This window comes from Coregonus clupeaformis, chromosome 12 (assembly GCF_020615455.1).
Source record: "Coregonus clupeaformis isolate EN_2021a chromosome 12, ASM2061545v1, whole genome shotgun sequence".
In the NCBI taxonomy this organism is placed as follows: Eukaryota; Metazoa; Chordata; class Actinopteri; order Salmoniformes; family Salmonidae; genus Coregonus; species Coregonus clupeaformis.
Genome location: NC_059203.1, coordinates 23,602,052 through 23,620,644, shown reverse-complemented (window position 1 = coordinate 23,620,644; position 18,593 = coordinate 23,602,052). Strand labels below are relative to the sequence as shown.

Genomic DNA, 18,593 nt, shown 5'->3' with positions numbered 1-18,593 from the left:
ATACATGGTGCTGTGGTGACATCACCGCTACCCTCTAGTGTGTTATATAGATATATGGTGCTGTGGTGACATCACCGCTACCCTCTAGTGTGTTATATAGATACATGGTGCTGTGGTGACATCACGCTACCCCCTAGTGTGTTATATAGATACATGGTGCTGTGGTGACATCACCACTACCCTCTAGTGTGTTATATAGATACATGGTGCTGTGGTGACATCACCGCTACCCCCTAGTGTGTTATATAGATACATGGTGCTGTGGTGACATCACCGCTACCCTCTAGTGTGTTATATAGATACATGGTGCTGTGGTGACATCACCGCTACCCTCTAGTGTGTTATATAGATACATGGTGCTGTGGTGACATCTCCGCTACCCCCTTGTGTGTTATATAGATACATGGTGCTGTGGTGACATCACCGCTACCCCCTAGTGTGTTATATAGATACATGGTGCTGTGGTGGCATCACACTACCCTCTAGTGTGTTATATAGATACATGGTGCTGTGGTGACATCACCGCTACAATCTAGTGTGTTATATAGATACATGGTGCTGTGGTGACATCACTGCTACCCTCTAGTGTGTTATATAGATACATGGTGCTGTGGTGACATCACCGCTACCATCTAGTGTGTTATATAGATACATGGTGCTGTGGTGACATCACCGCTACCCCCTAGTGTGTTATATAGATACATGGTGCTGTGGTGACATCACGCTACCCTCTAGTGTGTTATATAGAAACATGGTGCTGTGGTGTCATCACTGCTACCCCCTAGTGTGTTGTATAGATACATGGTGCTGTGGTGACATCACCGCTACCATCTAGTGTGTTATATAGATACATGGTGCTGTGGTGACATCACCGCTACCCCCTAGTGTGTTATATAGATACATGGTGCTGTGGTGACATCACCGCTATCCTCTAGTGTGTTATATAGATACATGGTACTGTGGTGACATCACCGCTACCCTCTAGTGTGTTATATAGATACATGGTGCTGTGGTGACATCACCGCTACCCCCTTGTGTGTTATATAGATACATGGTGCTGTGGTGACATCACCGCTACCCCCTAGTGTGTTATATAGATACATGGTGCTGTGGTGACATCACCGCTACCCTCTAGTGTGTTATATAGATACATGGTGCTGTGGTGACATCACCGCTACCATCTAGTGTGTTATATAGATACATGGTGCTGTGGTGACATCACCGCTACCCTCTAGTGTGTTATATAGATACATGGTGCTGTGGTGACATCACCGCTACCATCTAGTGTGTTATATAGATACATGGCGCTGTGGTGACATCACCGCTACCCCCTAGTGTGTTATATAGATACATGGTGCTGTGGTGACATCACCGCTACCATCTAGTGTGTTATATAGATACATGGTGCTGTGGTGACATCACCGCTACCCTCTAGTGTGTTATATAGATACATGGTGCTGTGGTGACATCACCGCTACCCCCTAGTGTGTTATATAGATACATGGTGCTGTGGTGACATCACCGCTACCCTCTAGTGTGTTATATAGATACATGGTGCTGTGGTGACATCACCGCTACCACCTTGTGTGTTATATAGATACATGGTGCTGTGGTGACATCACCGCTACCCTCTAGTGTGTTATATAGATACATGGTGCTGTGGTGACATCACCGCTACCCCCTAGTGTGTTATATAGATACATGGTGCTGTGGTGACATCACCGCTACCCTCTAGTGTGTTATATAGATACATGGTGCTGTGGTGACATCACCGCTACCCTCTAGTGTGTTATATAGATACATGGTGATGTGGTGACATCACCGCAACCCCCTAGTGTGTTATATAGATACATGGTGCTGTGGTGACATCACCGCTACCCTCTAGTGTGTTATATAGATACATGGTGCTGTGGTGACATCACCGCTACCCTCTAGTGTGTTATATAGATACATGGTGCTGTGGTGACATCACCGCTACCCTCTAGTGTGTTATATAGATACATGCTGCTGTGGTGACATCACCGCTACCCTCTAGTGTGTTATATAGATACATGGTGCTGTGGTGACATCACCGCTACCCCCTAGTGTGTTATATAGATACATGGTGCTGTGGTGACATCACCGCTACCCTCTAGTGTGTTATATAGATACATGGTGCTGTGGTGACATCACCGCTACCATCTAGTGTGTTATATAGATACATGGTGCTGTGGTGACATCACCGCAACCCCCTAGTGTGTTATATAGATACATGGTGCTGTGGTGACATCACCGCTACCCTCTAGTGTGTTATATAGATACATGGTGCTGTGGTCAGATCACGCTACCCCCTAGTGTGTTATATAGATACATGGTGCTGTGGTGACATCACCGCTACCCTCTAGTGTGTTATATAGATACATGGTGCTGTGGTGACATCACCGCTACCCCCTAGTGTGTTATATAGATACATGGTGCTGTGGTGACATCACCGCTACCCTCTAGTGTGTTATATAGATACATGGTGCTGTGGTGACATCACCGCTACCCCCTAGTGTGTTGTATAGATACATGGTGCTGTGGTGACATCACCGCTACCCCCTAGTGTGTTATATAGATACATGGTGCTGTGGTGACATCACCGCTACCCTCTAGTGTGTTATATAGATACATGCTGCTGTGGTGACATCACCGCTACCCTCTAGCGTGTTACAGTGAGGGAAAAAAGTATTTTATCCCCTGCTGATATTGTACGTTTGACCACTGACAAAGAAATTATCAGTCTATAATTTTAATGGTAGGTTTATTTGAACAGTGAGAGACAGAATAACAACAACAAAATCAAGAAAAACGCATGTCAAAAATGTTATAAATTGATTACCATTGTAATGTGGAAATAAGTATTTGACCCCCTCTCAATCAGAAAGATTTCTGGCTCCCAGGTGTCTTTTATACAGGTAACGAGCTGAGATTAGGAGCACACTCTTAAAGGGAGTGCTCCTAATCTCAGCTTGTTTCCTGTATAAAAGACACCTGTCCACAGAAGCAATCAATCAATCAGATTCCAAACTCTCCACCATGGCCAAGACCTAAGAGCTCTCCAAGGATGTCAGGGACAAGATTGTAGACCTACACAAGGCTGGAATGGGCTACAAGACCATCGCCAAGCAGCTTGGTGAGAAGGTGACAACAGTTGGTGCGTTTATTCGCAAATGGAAGAAACACAAAAGAACTGTCAATCTCCCTCGGGCTGGGGCTCCATGCAAGATCTCACCTCGTGGAGTTGCAATGATCATGAGAACGGTGAGGAATCAGCCCAGAACTACACGGGAGGATCTTATCAATGATCTCAAGGCAGCTGGGACCATAGTCACCAAGAAAACAATTGGTAACACACTACGCCGTGAAGGACTGAAATCCTGCAGCGCCCGCAAGGTCCCCTTGCTCAAGAAAGCACATATACAGGCCCGTCTGAAGTTTTCTAATGAACATCTGAATGATTCAGAGGAGAACTGGGTGAAAGTGTTGTGGTCAGATGAGACCAAAATCGAGCTCTTTGGCATCAACTCAACTCGCCGTGTTTGGAGGAGGAGGAATGCTGCCTATGACCCCAAGAACACCATCCCCGCCGTCAAACATGGAGGTGGAAACATTATGCTTTGGGGGTGTTTTTCTGCTAAGAGGACAGGACAACTTCACCACATCAAAGGGACGATGGACGGCGCCATGTACCGTCAAATCTTGGGTGAGAACATCCTTCCCTCAGCCAGGGCATTGAAAATGGGTCATGGATTGGTATTACAGCATGACAATGACCCAAAACACACGGCCAAGGAAACAAAGGAGTGGCTCAAGAAGAAGCACATTAAGGTCCCGGAGTGGCCTAGCCAGTCTCCAGACCTTAATCTCATTGAAAATCTGTGGAGGGAGCTGAAGGTTTGAGTTGCCAAACGTCAGGCTCGAAAACTTAATGACTTGGAGAAGATCTGCAAAGAGGAGTGGGACAAAATCCCTCCTGAGATGTGTGCAAACCTGGTGGCCAACTACAAGAAACGTCTGACCTCTGTGATTGCCAACAAGGGTTTTGCCACCAAGTACTAAGTCATGTTTTGCAGAGGGGTCAAATACTTATTTCCCTCATTAAAATGCAAATCAATTTATAACATTTTTGACATGCGTTTTTCTGGATTTTTTTGTTGTTATTCTGTCTCTCACTGTTCAAATAAACCTACCATTAAAATTATAGACTGATCATGTCTTTGTCAGTGGACAAACGTCCAAAATCAGCAGGGGAACAAATACTTTTTTCCCTCACTGTACATGGTGCTGTGGTGACATCACCGCTACCCTCTAGTGTGTTATATAGATACATGGTGCTGTGGTGACATCACCGCTACCCTCTAGTGTGTTATATAGATACATGGTGCTGTGGTGACATCACCGCTACCCCCTAGTGTGTTATATAGATACATGGTGCTGTGGTGACATCACCGCTACCCTCTAGTGTGTTATATAGATACATGCTGCTGTGGTGACATCACCGCTACCCTCTAGTGTGTTATATAGATACATGGTGCTGTGGTGACATCACGCTACCCTCTAGTGATTTATATAGATACATGGTGCTGTGGTGACATCACCGCAACCCCCTAGTGTGTTATATAGATACATGGTGCTGTGGTGACATCACGCTACCCTCTAGTGTGTTATATAGATACATGGTGCTGTGGTGACATCACCGCTACCCTCTAGTGTGTTATATAGATACATGCTGCTGTGGTGACATCACCGCTACCCTCTAGTGTGTTATATAGATACATGGTGCTGTGGTGACATCACCGCTACCCTCTAGTGTGTTATATAGATACATGGTGCTGTGGTGACATCACCGCTACCCCCTAGTGTGTTGTATAGATACATGGTGCTGTGGTGACATCACCGCTACCCCCTAGTGTGTTATATAGATACATGGTGCTGTGGTGACATCACCGCTACCCTCTAGTGTGTTATATAGATACATGGTGCTGTGGTGACATCACCGCAACCCCCTAGTGTGTTATATAGATACATGGTGCTGTGGTGACATCACCGCTACCCTCTAGTGTGTTATATAGATACATGGTGCTGTGGTGACATCACCGCTACCCCCTAGTGTGTTATATAGATACATGGTGCTGTGGTGACATCACCGCTACCCTCTAGTGTGTTATATAGATACATGCTGCTGTGGTGACATCACGCTACCCTCTAGTGTGTTATATAGATACATGGTGCTGTGGTGACATCACCGCTACCCTCTAGTGTGTTATATAGATACATGGTGCTGTGGTGACATCACCGCTACCCTCTAGTGTGTTGTATAGATACATGGTGCTGTGGTGACATCACTGCTACCCTCTAGTGTGTTGTATAGATACATGGTGCTGTGGTGACATCACCGCTACCCCCTAGTGTGTTATATAGATACATGGTGCTGTGGTGACATCACCGCTACCCTCTAGTGTGTTATATAGATATATGGTGCTGTGGTGACATCACCGCTACCCCCTAGTGTGTTATATAGATACATGGTGCTGTGGTGACATCACCGCTACCCTCTAGTGTGTTATATAGATACATGGTGCTGTGGTGACATCACCGCTACCATCTAGTGTGTTATATAGATACATGGTGCTGTGGTGACATCACCGCTACCCCCTAGTGTGTTATATAGATACATGGTGCTGTGGTGACATCACCGCTACCCCCTAGTGTGTTATGTAGATACATGGTGCTGTGGTTGAGGGACACAGAGACTTCAGAGGTTTACCACACAGCTCAGTGGAGGTCGTGTGGCCATTTAAGGCAAAGTCACATCCAAGCCAGCCCAGTTTCATATGGACCATCCCCTCATGATGAAGTTTAAGGGAAAACATCCACTTTTTCATCCTCACAGTTTTGTGAGAATGGGAAAATGGGGTTGGGTGGTGGGGTACTTGATGGGTGGTAACAGACGCTGAAGGGGTTTTCAGACTATTGGGCTGACCCAATCTGTTCGGTGCTTGCTCAGACGTTTTCTTTTCCAAATAAACACACCAATCATGTATTTGATGGACAGTTCCATCTACCAACGGGAGAGCATGATGTATACGGTGTTGGATAGTGCAACCTAACATACCTCAGCTGGGTCCCCGCTGCCGGGGAAGAATTTGCCGTTGTCATAGCGATGCAGGGAGATGTACAGCACGCTGGGGTCGTTGTAGAAGACCGACTGGGTACCGTTCCCATGGTGAACATCCTGGACATTGGTGAGAAAGGTCAAGGGGCAGTCAGACTCCTAATTCTCTAGTATACTTAAACTAGTCTAATACTTGCTCTGAATGTTGGCATCATCCCCTTCAGTGCACACTAAAATATATAAAATTATTTGTCCTTATAAAGTAGTAGTTATGTGTGTGTGTGTGTGTATGTGTACAGTGGGAAAAAAAGTATTTAGTCAGCCACCAATTGTGCAAGTTCTCCCACTTAAAAAGATGAGAGAGGCCTGTAATTTTCATCATAGGTACACGTCAACTATGACAGACAAATTGAGAATATCTTTTCCAGAAAATCACATTGTAGGATTTTTAATGAATTTATTTGCAAATTATGGTGGAAAATAAGTATTTGGTCACCTACAAACAAGCAAGATTTCTGGCTCTCACAGACCTGTAACTTCTTCTTTAAGAGGCTCCTCTGTCCTCCACTCGTTACCTGTATTAATGGCACCTGTTTGAACTTGTTATCAGTATAAAAGACACCTGTCCACAACCTCAAACAGTCACACTCCAAACTCCACTATGGCCAAGACCAAAGAGCTGTCAAAGGACACCAGAAACAAAATTTTAGACCTGCACCAGGCTGGGAAGACTGAATCTGCAATAGGTAAGCAGCTTGGTTTGAAGAAATCAACTGTGGGAGCAATTATTAGGAAATGGAAGACATACAAGACCACTGATAATCTCCCTCGATCTGGGGCTCCACGCAAGTTCTCACCCGGTGGGGACAAAATGATCACAAGAACGGTGAGCAAAAATCCCAGAACCACACGGGGGGACCTAGTGAATAACCTGCAGAGAGCTGGGACCAAAGTAACAAAGCCTACCATCAGTAACACACTACGCCGCCAGGGACTCAAATCCTGCTTAAGCCAGTACATGTCCAGGCCCGTCTGAAGTTTGCTAGAGTGCATTTGGATGATCCAGAAGAGGATTGGGAGAATGTCATATGGTCAGATGAAACCAAAATATAACTTTTTGGTAAAAACTCAACTCGTCGTGTTTGGAGGACAAAGAATGCTGAGTTGCATCCAAAGAACACCATACCTACTGTGAAGCATGGGGGTGGAAACATCATGCTTTGGGGCTGTTTTTCTGCAAAGGGACCAGGACGACTGATCCGTGTAAAGGAAAGAATGAATGGGGCCATGTATCGTGAGATTTTGAGTGAAAACCTCCTTCCATCAGCAAGGGCATTGAAGATGAAACGTGGCTGGGTCTTTCAGCATGACAATGATCCCAAACACACCGCCCGGGCAACGAAGGAGTGGCTTCGTAAGAAGCATTTCAAGGTCCTGGAGTGGCCTAGCCAGTCTCCAGATCTCAACCCCATATAAAATTTTTGGAGGGAGTTGAAAGTCCGTGTTGCCCAGCGACAGCCCCAAAACATCACTGCTCTAGAGGAGATCTGCATGGAGGAATGGGCCAAAATACCAGCAACAGTGTGTGAAAACCTTGTGAAGACTTACAGAAGACGTTTGACCTGTGTCATTGCCAACAAAGGGTATATAACAAAGTATTGAGAAACTTTTGTTATTGACCAAATACTTATTTTCCACCATAATTTGCAAATAAATTCATTAAAAATCCTACAATGTGATTTTCTGGATTTCTCTCATTTTGTCTGTCATAGTTGACGTGTACCTATGATGAAAATGACAGGCCTCTCTCATCTTTTTAAGTGGGAGAACTTGCACAATTGGTGGCTGACTAAATACTTTTTTCCCCCACTCTGTGTGTGTGTGTGTGTGTGTGTGTGTGTGTGTGTGTGTGTGTGTGTGTGTGTGTGTATGAGAGACAGAGCGCGTGCATGTGTCTGTCTGCCTAGGCCCAGACTTGTGGCAGGTCTGAGTCATGTGGAAAGCAGAGATCATCGTGAATGCTGACACCAAGCTTATGGTCAATATGTGTGTTGTGTACGCAAGTAAGCACGCGTGTGTCTGTGTTTAGATCCCATGTGGGGACCAGTGATAGCGGCCGTCTCTCACCCAGTCCACAATGAGGATCTTGCTGACGCTGAGTTTGTGCTGGAGCTGCTTGGCTGCGATGGCCACGGAGTTGAAGAAGCAGAAACCCCTTTGGTGAGACACACACATATGGGGACATGTGAAGACTTATGAGAACATGTCCCCATAATGACACCATAGACACCCAATGTAAAGTCAATACTTTTTTAAGGATATGTTCTCACAATCACATCATAGACACCCATATAAGTGAAAGGTGATATCCCCACGATAATGTGAGGGCGTCCTCACTATACACAAACTAGGTGATGTGAGGACATTAGTGCCAATGGGTCAAACATGCCTTGTTTCACTGAACATGCACTCATATTTAGGCATGGTATGGTTGGACAGTACCAGAACGTAGGGTTGCAAAGTATGAATGATGGAAAATAGACACGGCAAGTAAGCGTCTGACAATCTCAGACAAAGGAAAACCATGACTAAAACATAAGCAAAACACGAAGACTAAAACACTCTCTACATGCTCTGGTAAAATAACTTCTCGTGACCTCCTCACTCCTCATGCATTTCAGAGAATGTGTTTCTCATTAACAACTTAGAGTAAGCTGACTCGTACTCAATATTCATATGATATTGTGAGACAGAGAAGGTGTGAGAGAAAGGGTTGATGTATGAAAACCAAAAGAGGAATGTTGAAAGCGGTGGTGTCAGCAGGATATGAACTCGGTGAGTGTGAACTAAACTGTAGATCATATCTGCCGTCCAACTCTTCTCCTCCAGAAAGTCATTATCGACACATAAATAACTACTGACAGGCACTGCTAAGTACACACACGATCATACGTGAACTCACACATGCACACACAGACGCATGCATACACACACGCGTATGCAAGCACACAAGCAGACAAGCACACACACGCATGTGGTAAGCGTACTAAAGCCTTCTATTTAAGGGTGACACACACACACACACTCACACACATGCACACACTTGGAGATGGTGCTGTAGGCTGACAGCACAATGTCCTGAGAGCTGGACATGAATTGAGCAGCGCGGGTAGATGTAGATTGCTGTTAGCCTTGGGCAAGTAACACACATACTCCATACACACACATAACACACACCTGAAAGGTGCTTTTGATGTGTAGGGAACCCTTTGAAATGATTTTAGAGACCTCCTGGTTCCGTGTGTGTGTGTTTGTGAGTGTGGTGCAGTACTTACAAGGGGGTAGAGTGGGCTGCATGATGTCCAGGGGGCCTCACCACTGCAAAGCCATTCTGTGAGGAGGGAATATAAACTGTAACACTGACTCTGGCTTTCTCTGACTAAATCTTACGATTTCACTTTTATTAGTTGAATACAGGTGACATTGAAAGGTTTTGATATAGCCATATTCAATTCCAATTTCATGTGAAATTCATAAATTCAATAAACCACGAAGAGAAATGACCATACAGTATGCTTCAATGTCAATGTGTATTGATGTATGTTACTGAGTTGACAATTCTGATCAGCTGTGTTACAGCTCTGACAGGACTAAGTGGGGGTGTAACGGAGTTGACAATGAGCGATTGGCAGTCTCACCTTCAGCTCTCCCTGTGCCACCCTAAATGCCAGCTCCGTCACGCTGCCTGCTGCCAAGCGAGACGCCGTTGACGTGTGTGTCTCGTTCCAGATCGTATCGTTGTCCACCTGTCAATCACGCAAAACCAAGACGTTACGACAGGGTCGGGATAAAAATCATAACCACAGGGAGAAACATGGGCATCATTTATAAGTTGATTGGTTGAAATAGGTGTCAGACCAATGAGGTAAAAAGGAAGTCACCCATTGGAATAGGGAAACTGAGGTGACAGGTTGTGGGAAGGACTCCAGTATTGGATTACAAAGTCTACTGTTTATTCCAACTAAATGAAGAGTATCGTGACTTATTGGGAGCCAGGGGATAGGGTTTGGCAAGGGTAACATTTACCCACACCAATCACCACAACATTGACTTACTGCTGGTGTAAAGGGGGTTGTAAAGTATGCCTGTTCTCAGATTCTCTCTCTCCCTCCCTCCCTTTGTTATTCCATGTTTCAAAACTCCACATTTCTGGCGGTTTGGCACGACGGAACAATGAAATCAGAGGAATTTCTTTTATCACCGTCTTGGCCATCTTGTTCCAATCAGTGTGCCTGACCAGAGGAGCCAAGGGCCGGAAATCCAGGCAGATCAGGCGTCTTATCAACACCATACAAAGCCCCTTCCTCCTCCTCTCCTCTCCTCCTCTTTCTCTCATCTTCTTCCTCCTCCACTCATCTTTTCTTCATCCTCTTCTTCTGTGTCTGCATATATTTTATATTTATTTGATACAAACCCTCCTCTCCTCCTCCACTTTCATTTTCCCCCTGTTTCTCTCATCTCCTTCCTTCTCCTCTCCTCTTCCTCAATGTCCGCATTTTCTCTTTCCTTATCAACACCATACAGGCCTACTTCTTCCTCACCCCCCCCCCCCTTCTCTTCTTCAACTCATCCCTGCCTCATCCTCTTCTTTGGTGTCCATATTCTCTCTTTCCCCACATCCCGTCCTCCTGAAAAAACAATTCAGAGTCTCTCTCTCTCTCCCTCCCTCTCCCTCTCTCTCCCTCCCTCTCCCTCTTTCTCCCTCTCTCTCCCTCCCTCTCCCTCCCTCCCTCTCTCTCCCTCTTTCTCCCTCTCTCTCCCTCTTTCTTCCCCTCTCTTTCTCCCTCTCTCCCTCTTTCTCCCTCTCTCTCTCTCTCTCTCTCCCTCTCTCTCCCTCTTTCTCCCCCTCTCTCTCTCCCGCTCCCTCTTTCTCCCTCATTCTCCCTCTCTCTCTCTTTCACTCTCTCTCTCCCTCCCTCTTTCTCCCTCTCTCTCTCTCCCTCTCACATTTTCTTTGTCTTTGATATCTATTTGGCGTTTCGACCAAGTCCCTGCCAACAACAACATCCTCCATAATTTGTCGTCCTATTAGCTTAATTGTGTAATGAGGTATAATCAAGCATGTAATGTTTGCCATTTTGTAATGTGATTAGATAAGTGGAAAGATTTTACATGACTCTTTGATTGTGCATTACAGGGTCTGTTGAGCTGTGTACTGTAAGTGTGTGTATGTGTGTGTGTGTGTTTGTGTGTAATTTTGAGTAACTCACCCCAACTCCTCCACATGGTAGCATCACAAACATCCTTTGAGAGAAGATTCCTGCAAGAGAAAGATAAGATAACGTTCATGTGCCTTAATAACAAACTTGTATGCCATCTGTAAATACGAATAAAACATTTAAATTAAGAGCCTAGTTGGTTTAGCCACGGAAAAAGACAGGAACCTTCCCGCTAGCCATGATTGGCTGAGATAATGGGTGGGTTGGACATGCCAAGAGATGAGTTCGGATTGGTCTGCCATGTAGCACGCTTCTGTCTATAACATGAGCTGCTCAGTATGTGTAGATAATCCTTGCTACTGCAGCTTTTTTAAAAGATATAATGTTAGCCATGGAGAACTGCAAAAGTGTTGCTACTGCTCTCAACAACGTTTCTGCCCTGAATTTAGCAAGCGCTATCGACAAAGATCAGTGGGAAAAAGTACTACTTTCTGCACAGGGCCAGTGTGAACCGGAGTGGCTTGACACAACGGGCCAAACAAGCTGTAGCTAGCTACAAACAAAACGGAAAAGACACAGAACGTCTTACTTAAAGTGGTTCCAGTCTGCCGTGAAGCGTTCATCCATGTATACGGGTAAGAGTCTAGCTACAGAATCATTACATCATTTGTTTTGGTACTGTCCATTTGTAGCTTGTTTTTGGTCACAGGTCCAGGAATGGCTGAAGGATTGAAATATTTACCTGGAGCTAACCCTGCAGATAGCACTACTGGGTAATCTGAAAAGTCAGTCAATCGATCAATAATATAATAATACTTTTAGCAAAAATGTTTATTTTTAATTTACAATCTGTAGAAACAATGAGAATAGAAGGGTTCAGAACTTTTGTGAAACATCACAGTACAGTTGAAAAATATATGGCAAATAGAAATCCAATATGGATGGTGTTAAGAGATAGATGGGAGGTGTTGAATGGAGCTGAAGGATGGGACTAATAACAACTAACAACAACTAATAACAACAAGATAAGTAATGTAAAGCATACTGTGTCCATAATAAGTATATAGGTTATAGGTTGAGAGCTTTTGTGAAAGAGCACAGTTAGAAAGATATGGCATATAGAAGCAAACTGGATGGACGTCATGAAAATGATCGGAGAGGTTGAGGGTAGAGGACGTTCAGGAGTAAAAACAAACAAAATTGAATTATTGTAAAATTGACTGTGTCCATAAAATGTATAAGCTGGAAGTAGAGGCCTAAGCATTGTTGTTCACTAGTTTACTCCAATTAGGGAAGGGGTGTTGGGGTTGGAAAGTAATGAAGGGAAAACAATATATATAAAAAAGATATATATATAAAAAAGTGTCTAGCTACTTTTTCAGATATTATAGGTTTCTAATTTTGTTAGAAAGTCACTTTCATTGCAAGTTAAAGCGTACTGTTCGCTAGCTAGCGAATGTTAGTTTGCTGGCTCGATAGCTAACATTACTTGTATGATCTGTGTAGTAATATTATTTGTATCTCAGAAATCCATTTGCATTGCTAGTTATAACCTAATGTTAGCTAGCTAGATAACATTGAACCTAGTTGATTAGCTTTAGCTACCTGCAGATTCATTCTACAGCATTTCATGCATTGTGGCTAGCTATGACAATCCATTTGTACTGTAGTTATGGGTTGGGATTATGGTTCATTGTTTAGATAGCTAGCTAGCTGCATGTCTAAGCAAAAGACTCCACTTCGCCAGATGATTACATGACCCATCAAGTTAGCCAGGTGTGTCTTGGGGTGATTATGGCCATATTGTACCCTGTGCATGTACCCTGTGCATGTGACAAATACATTTGGATTTTATTTAATATAATGTGTGTTTACCAGAGACGGTAATGTGAAGAACAACATGACCTGCACCAAAGTCAGATTAGGATATAGGCCAAGGACTAGATAATGTGTATTTTTACCTGGAGTTTTTCCTTATTGTAGGCTACTACTTTCACCACTTTTAGTCTTGAAATCTTTGGTTGTTTACTGAGTCTCTACTTTTATCCAAAGTAAAAAACAGCATTTACAATTTTGCTACATAAGACCAAATCGAGGCGGTTGGTCACAAATGATCCATGCATATGTGTATAGGTCTGTGTGTGATTATGAGTGTGCAAAAATACTGATGTTTGCCTAATGCCCAAGTGAGTGAGAGTGTTTGACAATGAGGTGCATCAGAGCTGTGTTGGTGTGAGTGTGTGTACTGTATGTGTCAGTGCGTGAAGATGAGTGTGTGTGTGTGTGTGTGTGTATGTATGTGCGTGTGTGAAAGATAGAGAAAGACTGAGTGTGTGTCTGTGTGAAGATGTGCGTGTGTGTGTGTGTGTGTGTGTGTATGTATGTGCGTGTGTGAAAGATAGAGAAAGACTGAGTGTGTGTCTGTGTGAAGATGTGTGTGTGTGTGTGTGTCACACCAGCCAGCTTGCGGTTGTCCAGTTTGAGGCGATTTATTGGGTTGGTGCCGTACAGCCGGACGTGCATCTCGGAGTGGACAGACTGAAGCTCCTCCAGAGAGGCCTTCCTGCTACAGATACACTACAGGAGCAAACACACACGCTTCATTAAAATGTACTGTTAACACACACACACACAAATTAAAGAACAGACACTCGCACAGTTGACCAGTGTAGAGGGAGCTGCAATGTAGGGGTGTAACCCTAGGTGGCAGCAGTGCTCATAGTAGGCGTTAGAAATTGGCCCATCATCTTTGAACAAAGTAGCACTGTAGCGTTTACTAAGCTTCAGTTTATCTCTCGTGGATAGACTACGTAACATAAATAGTATCGTAACATCTGTCAAAAGAGGGATGTGGGATGCCACGACTTTCTAGCAACAGTTGTTACAGTGCACAGGTTTTTTCCTCACTGGTTATTTGAACAAATCATGATTTAGCGGGTGTGCACGTCTTTCAAAATTCAGAAGGGGAGGGGGCATTTGGCCCATAGACTTGCCTGAGTCTTGTAGAGAGAGAGGAGCCCTGCTTCCGATTCTCGTTTTAGTATATTTTTTTATACATCCACCCCGCAAGTATCTGACACAATTAGGCCAGATTCTAGTTCTGGCCATCTCAGGGACCGGCACCGGTCCACAGACCAGAGGTTGAGAAACACTGGTGTAATATATCATCATATAACACACAAACACTATACATATATATATATACCTCACACTGGTTCCTGAGGCCTCTTTCTTGCAGTCTGGACCAGATGCTCTGGATTCTCCCAGCATGCTCTGGGTGTCGGCTGTTGTCGCCACAGGTGCACTGGTGCTTCAGCATCTGAGAGTCATACACCAGACCTACACACACGCACGCACACACACATACACACACATACAAACACACACTGTGGTTTAGATACCATACGAAATAGGTAGAAAGAAAGACAGCCAGTCAGACAGATAGATAGATACATGGATGGGACCACAGAGATCCTATTAAATTATAATATGTAATTCTATAGACAGGACATACAGCACCTTCTGAATATATAGTAAGCTGTCCATGAGATACAACATAAAGCATTGTGTACAGCACTCCCCAAGTCTCTCTCACCAGTGGTGAATCTTAGCTTGGTGTGGGTCTCCGGACCAGTGCTGGCCAGAGACAGCAGGGTGTCTGTGGGCTGTGGGGGATGGGGAGGGGGAAGGGAGGTGGAGGCAGGGGAGGACTTTGCGCGGCCGAGGGGGCGGTGGGAAGGGCCCAGAACCACGGGCACACCCAGGGGGTCCAGGTGGGTCGCCTGTCTGCGCCTTTCTGTCAGGACCTGAAGGTGCCTGGACTTCTCCCAATAGAATGACTGGAGGGAGGGGGGAGGGAGGGAGGGAGAGAGAGAGAGAGAGAAGGGAGGAAGGGGAGAGAAAAGGGGAGACAGGAGGGAGAAAGGGAGAGAGAGAGGGGAGGAAGGGGAGAGAAAAGGGGGGACAGGAGGGAGAAAGGGAGAGAGAGAGAGAGATGACTAGAAGTCTGATTATTTTGTTTATTTGTTTGTTTATCCAGATCCTTAGTACCTGTTACTTTAGCAACGACATAAAACGGGCAACTAAGAGCTGAGCTATTGAGCTGTGATTCTATGGTGCCCTCTATTGGTGAGCCAAACTGGTGGTCTGAACTGAAGCTGTAGTTGAGAGTGGGACTAATTGAATAATTGTATATATGACCTACGTAGCACTTCATGTGTGTTGTGAGTGTGTGTGTGTGTGTGTGTGTGTGTGTGTGTGTGTGTGTGTGTGTGCATGCTCGTGCATGCATGCATATTAGAGGAGGCTGGTGGGTGGAGTTATAGGAGAACGGGCTCATTGTAATGGCTGGAATGGACTTTATGGAACAGAGTTAAACGTGGTTTCCATATCTTTGATGTGTTTGATACCATTCCATTAATTCCATTCCAGCCATTACAATGAGCCCGTCCTCCTATAGCTCCTCCAACCAGCCTCCTATGATGCATATGTGTGTGTGTGTGCGTGTGTGCGTGTATGTGTGTATGTGTGCGTGTATGTGTGTATGTGTGCGTGTATGCGTGTGTGCATGCGTGAGAGCGTGTACCTGATTCATCAGAGGTCTGTATTTCCTGATATGTTCCCCCTGGCTGTCTCGTGAGGAGTTAGACTCTGTGTCCCACATTGACTCAGTGCTGCTGGTGCCACTCTGTCTACTTCTCTGGTAGCCATCGCCCTCCCCTGACCTGGTCTCCTCTGGGTCCATGTCCTCCGAGGGGATTTGTGTGAGATGAGGCTTCTCACTGGACTTGGTCATGAGCTGAGGAGGGACACAGGGTCAAAGGTCATCATGCATGTCTTCACTCTTCTTCTTCATGTCTCACTAGTACTATTACGCAGCATCTAGATATATGTTTTGTACTGTGTGTGTGTGTCTGTGTTGCTTGAAAATTCCCAAGGTATGTGTGTGTGTGTGCCCAATCTGTCCAATCTCTCACCTGGTGTGTGTTCTGTTTGAGTCTCTCCAGCTGCAGAGCGTTGTGGTGCTGCTGCAGTAGCTGGTGCTGCTGGTGGTGGTGAGAGGGAAGTGGGGGCTCAGACCGGGTCCGACCCAGGGGCCTGTGGGGGCCCAAGGGGGCCAGGCCTTCCAGTCTGGAGGAGGGGTACTGGATAGGGCCTGGGCTCAGGCCTCGCACTGGAGGAAGAGAGAGGTGTGAAGGGAGAGGGGAAAAGAGAAGGGGGAGAGAGAGGGATAGAGGGAGGGAGTGAGAGAGAAATAGAGAGGGGGAGGAAGGAGGGAAAGGGTTTTAAATGGGAAAGAGAGAGGGGGAGAGAGAGAGAAAGAGGGAGGGAGAGAGAGAGAAGGAGAGACAGAGGGGGTTAAATGGGAAAGAGAGAGGGGGAGAGAGAGAGAGAGAAAGAGGGAGGGAGAGAGAGAGAAGGGGGGAGAGAGAGAGAGAGTTACAGACAGAGAGACAGAGACATCAGGATCATCATGTTTGACTAAAAAAAGAAAATGGACGTTGTCTCTTGACCAGAGAGGAAGCAGACTCTGTTGTGGGAATGTTTTGATCTAGGCATGTGGATCATTCACTAGATAATGTCCTCATATCTATAACATTATCAAGTGAATGATCCACATGCCTAGATCAAAACATTCCCACAACAGAGTCTGCTTCCTCTCTGGTCAAGAGACAACGTCCAATTTCTTTTTTTAGTCAAACATGATGATCCTGATGTCTCTCTGTCTGTAACTCTCAGTTTGATGAGTCTGGGTAACCAGGAAATAGATCCATTTGAGGAGTCTGGGTATCCAGGAAATAGATCATTTACATTTACGTCATTTAACAGACACTCTTATCCAGAGCAACTTACAGTTAGTGAGTGCATACATTTTCATACTGGCCCCCCGTGGGAATCGAACCCACAACCCTGGCGTTGCAAGCGCCATGCTCTACCAACTGAGCTACACGGGGGGCTCATCAGTCTGATGAGTCTGGGTAACCAGGAAATAGATCAGTTTGATGAGTCTGGGTAATCAGGAAATAGATCAGTTTGATGAGTCTGGGTAACCAGGAAAAATATCAGTTTGATGAGTCTGGGTAACCAGGAAATAGATCAGTTTGATGAGTCTGGGTAACCAGGAAATAGATCAGTGGATTAGTGGATGAAGTAACTGGCATTCAGTCAAACGGTCGATAGAGGGCAGTGTCGCTCTATGTGTGTTTCATTAGCTGTGCATGCAGCAGTCCTGAAGGCTCCAGGATTACTACAGGTGTGTGTGTGTGTGTGTGCGTGCGTGTATGTATATCTGTGTGTGTCTCACCAGTTACTAGCTGTGTATGCGGAGGTCCTGAGGGCTCCAGGATGAACAGGGGCTGGAGGTGCTGGTGGGCAGCACTGTGTCTCTCCATGGGCAGGTAGATCTGGGGCATTACCCTGGCCACCCTCTGATGACTACCCGTTTCCCTATCACCCTGGCCGGGCAGCCCGGTGCTGATGCTTGGCAGGGCGGTGGAGCAGGGCACCATGAAGTAGGCCAGCGTACCATCCTGGAGTAGCAACCTCTGAGCCTGAGGGAGGGAGGGAGGGAGGGAGGGCCGGAAAACACAAAACATTCAAACATAACTGCTAAACACACTAACTAAATTGAGTAGTGTTAACTCAAACAACAATAGTCATTTAAACTTGATTCAATTACTGTAGGTAGTATGCACTCAATTACTAACTGCTGGGGTATCAAACTTCAGTCCTCAAGGGTTCAATGTCTGTTAGAATAGTTTGACAGTTTCATTCCTTTAGTGTAAGTGTAAGAGCAGAAAGAAACGTCAGTTTGCTGAAATCTGGTGGTGAAATATTTTCTTGGGAAACTGAAAAGTTTAACACTAATCTAATATTCATGGTACAGCACAGTACAGTACAGCCGGGTGGCCAAATGTTTTAAACAGGCCTGTTGAAGAGAAAGAGAGAGAGAGAGAGAGAGAGAGAGAGAGAGAGAGAGAGAGAGAGAGAGAGAGAGAGAGAGAGAGAGAGAGAGAGGACACCCCTTCAAATTAGTGGATTTGGCTATTTAAGCCACACCCTTTGCTGACAGGTGTATAAAATCGAGCACACAGCCATGCAATCTCCATAGACGAACATTGGCAGTAGAATGGCCTTACTGAAGAGCTCAGTGACTTTAAACGTGGTACCGTCATAGGATGCCACCTTTCCAACAAGTCAGTTTGTCACATTTCTGCCCTGTGCGTAGAATTCGTCTG

General features: G+C 45.3%; 1 protein-coding gene across 1 annotated transcript in view; it reads right to left on the bottom strand.

The window, feature by feature from the left end:
- Nucleotides 1-18,593, bottom strand: part of LOC121578019 (histone deacetylase 7) — a 92,258-nt gene that overhangs the window by 11,846 nt on the left and 61,819 nt on the right. The window contains exons 8-18 of the mRNA XM_041892059.1: nt 17,660-17,906; nt 16,332-16,528; nt 15,941-16,153; nt 14,951-15,194; nt 14,561-14,694; nt 13,812-13,932; nt 11,407-11,456; nt 9,835-9,942; nt 9,472-9,527; nt 8,264-8,351; nt 6,137-6,256 (exon numbers count right to left, since the gene is read on the bottom strand). Coding sequence (XP_041747993.1) covers nt 6,137-6,256; nt 8,264-8,351; nt 9,472-9,527; nt 9,835-9,942; nt 11,407-11,456; nt 13,812-13,932; nt 14,561-14,694; nt 14,951-15,194; nt 15,941-16,153; nt 16,332-16,528; nt 17,660-17,906 — 1,578 coding nt within the window. The remainder of the gene's footprint in view (nt 1-6,136; nt 6,257-8,263; nt 8,352-9,471; nt 9,528-9,834; nt 9,943-11,406; nt 11,457-13,811; nt 13,933-14,560; nt 14,695-14,950; nt 15,195-15,940; nt 16,154-16,331; nt 16,529-17,659; nt 17,907-18,593) is intronic.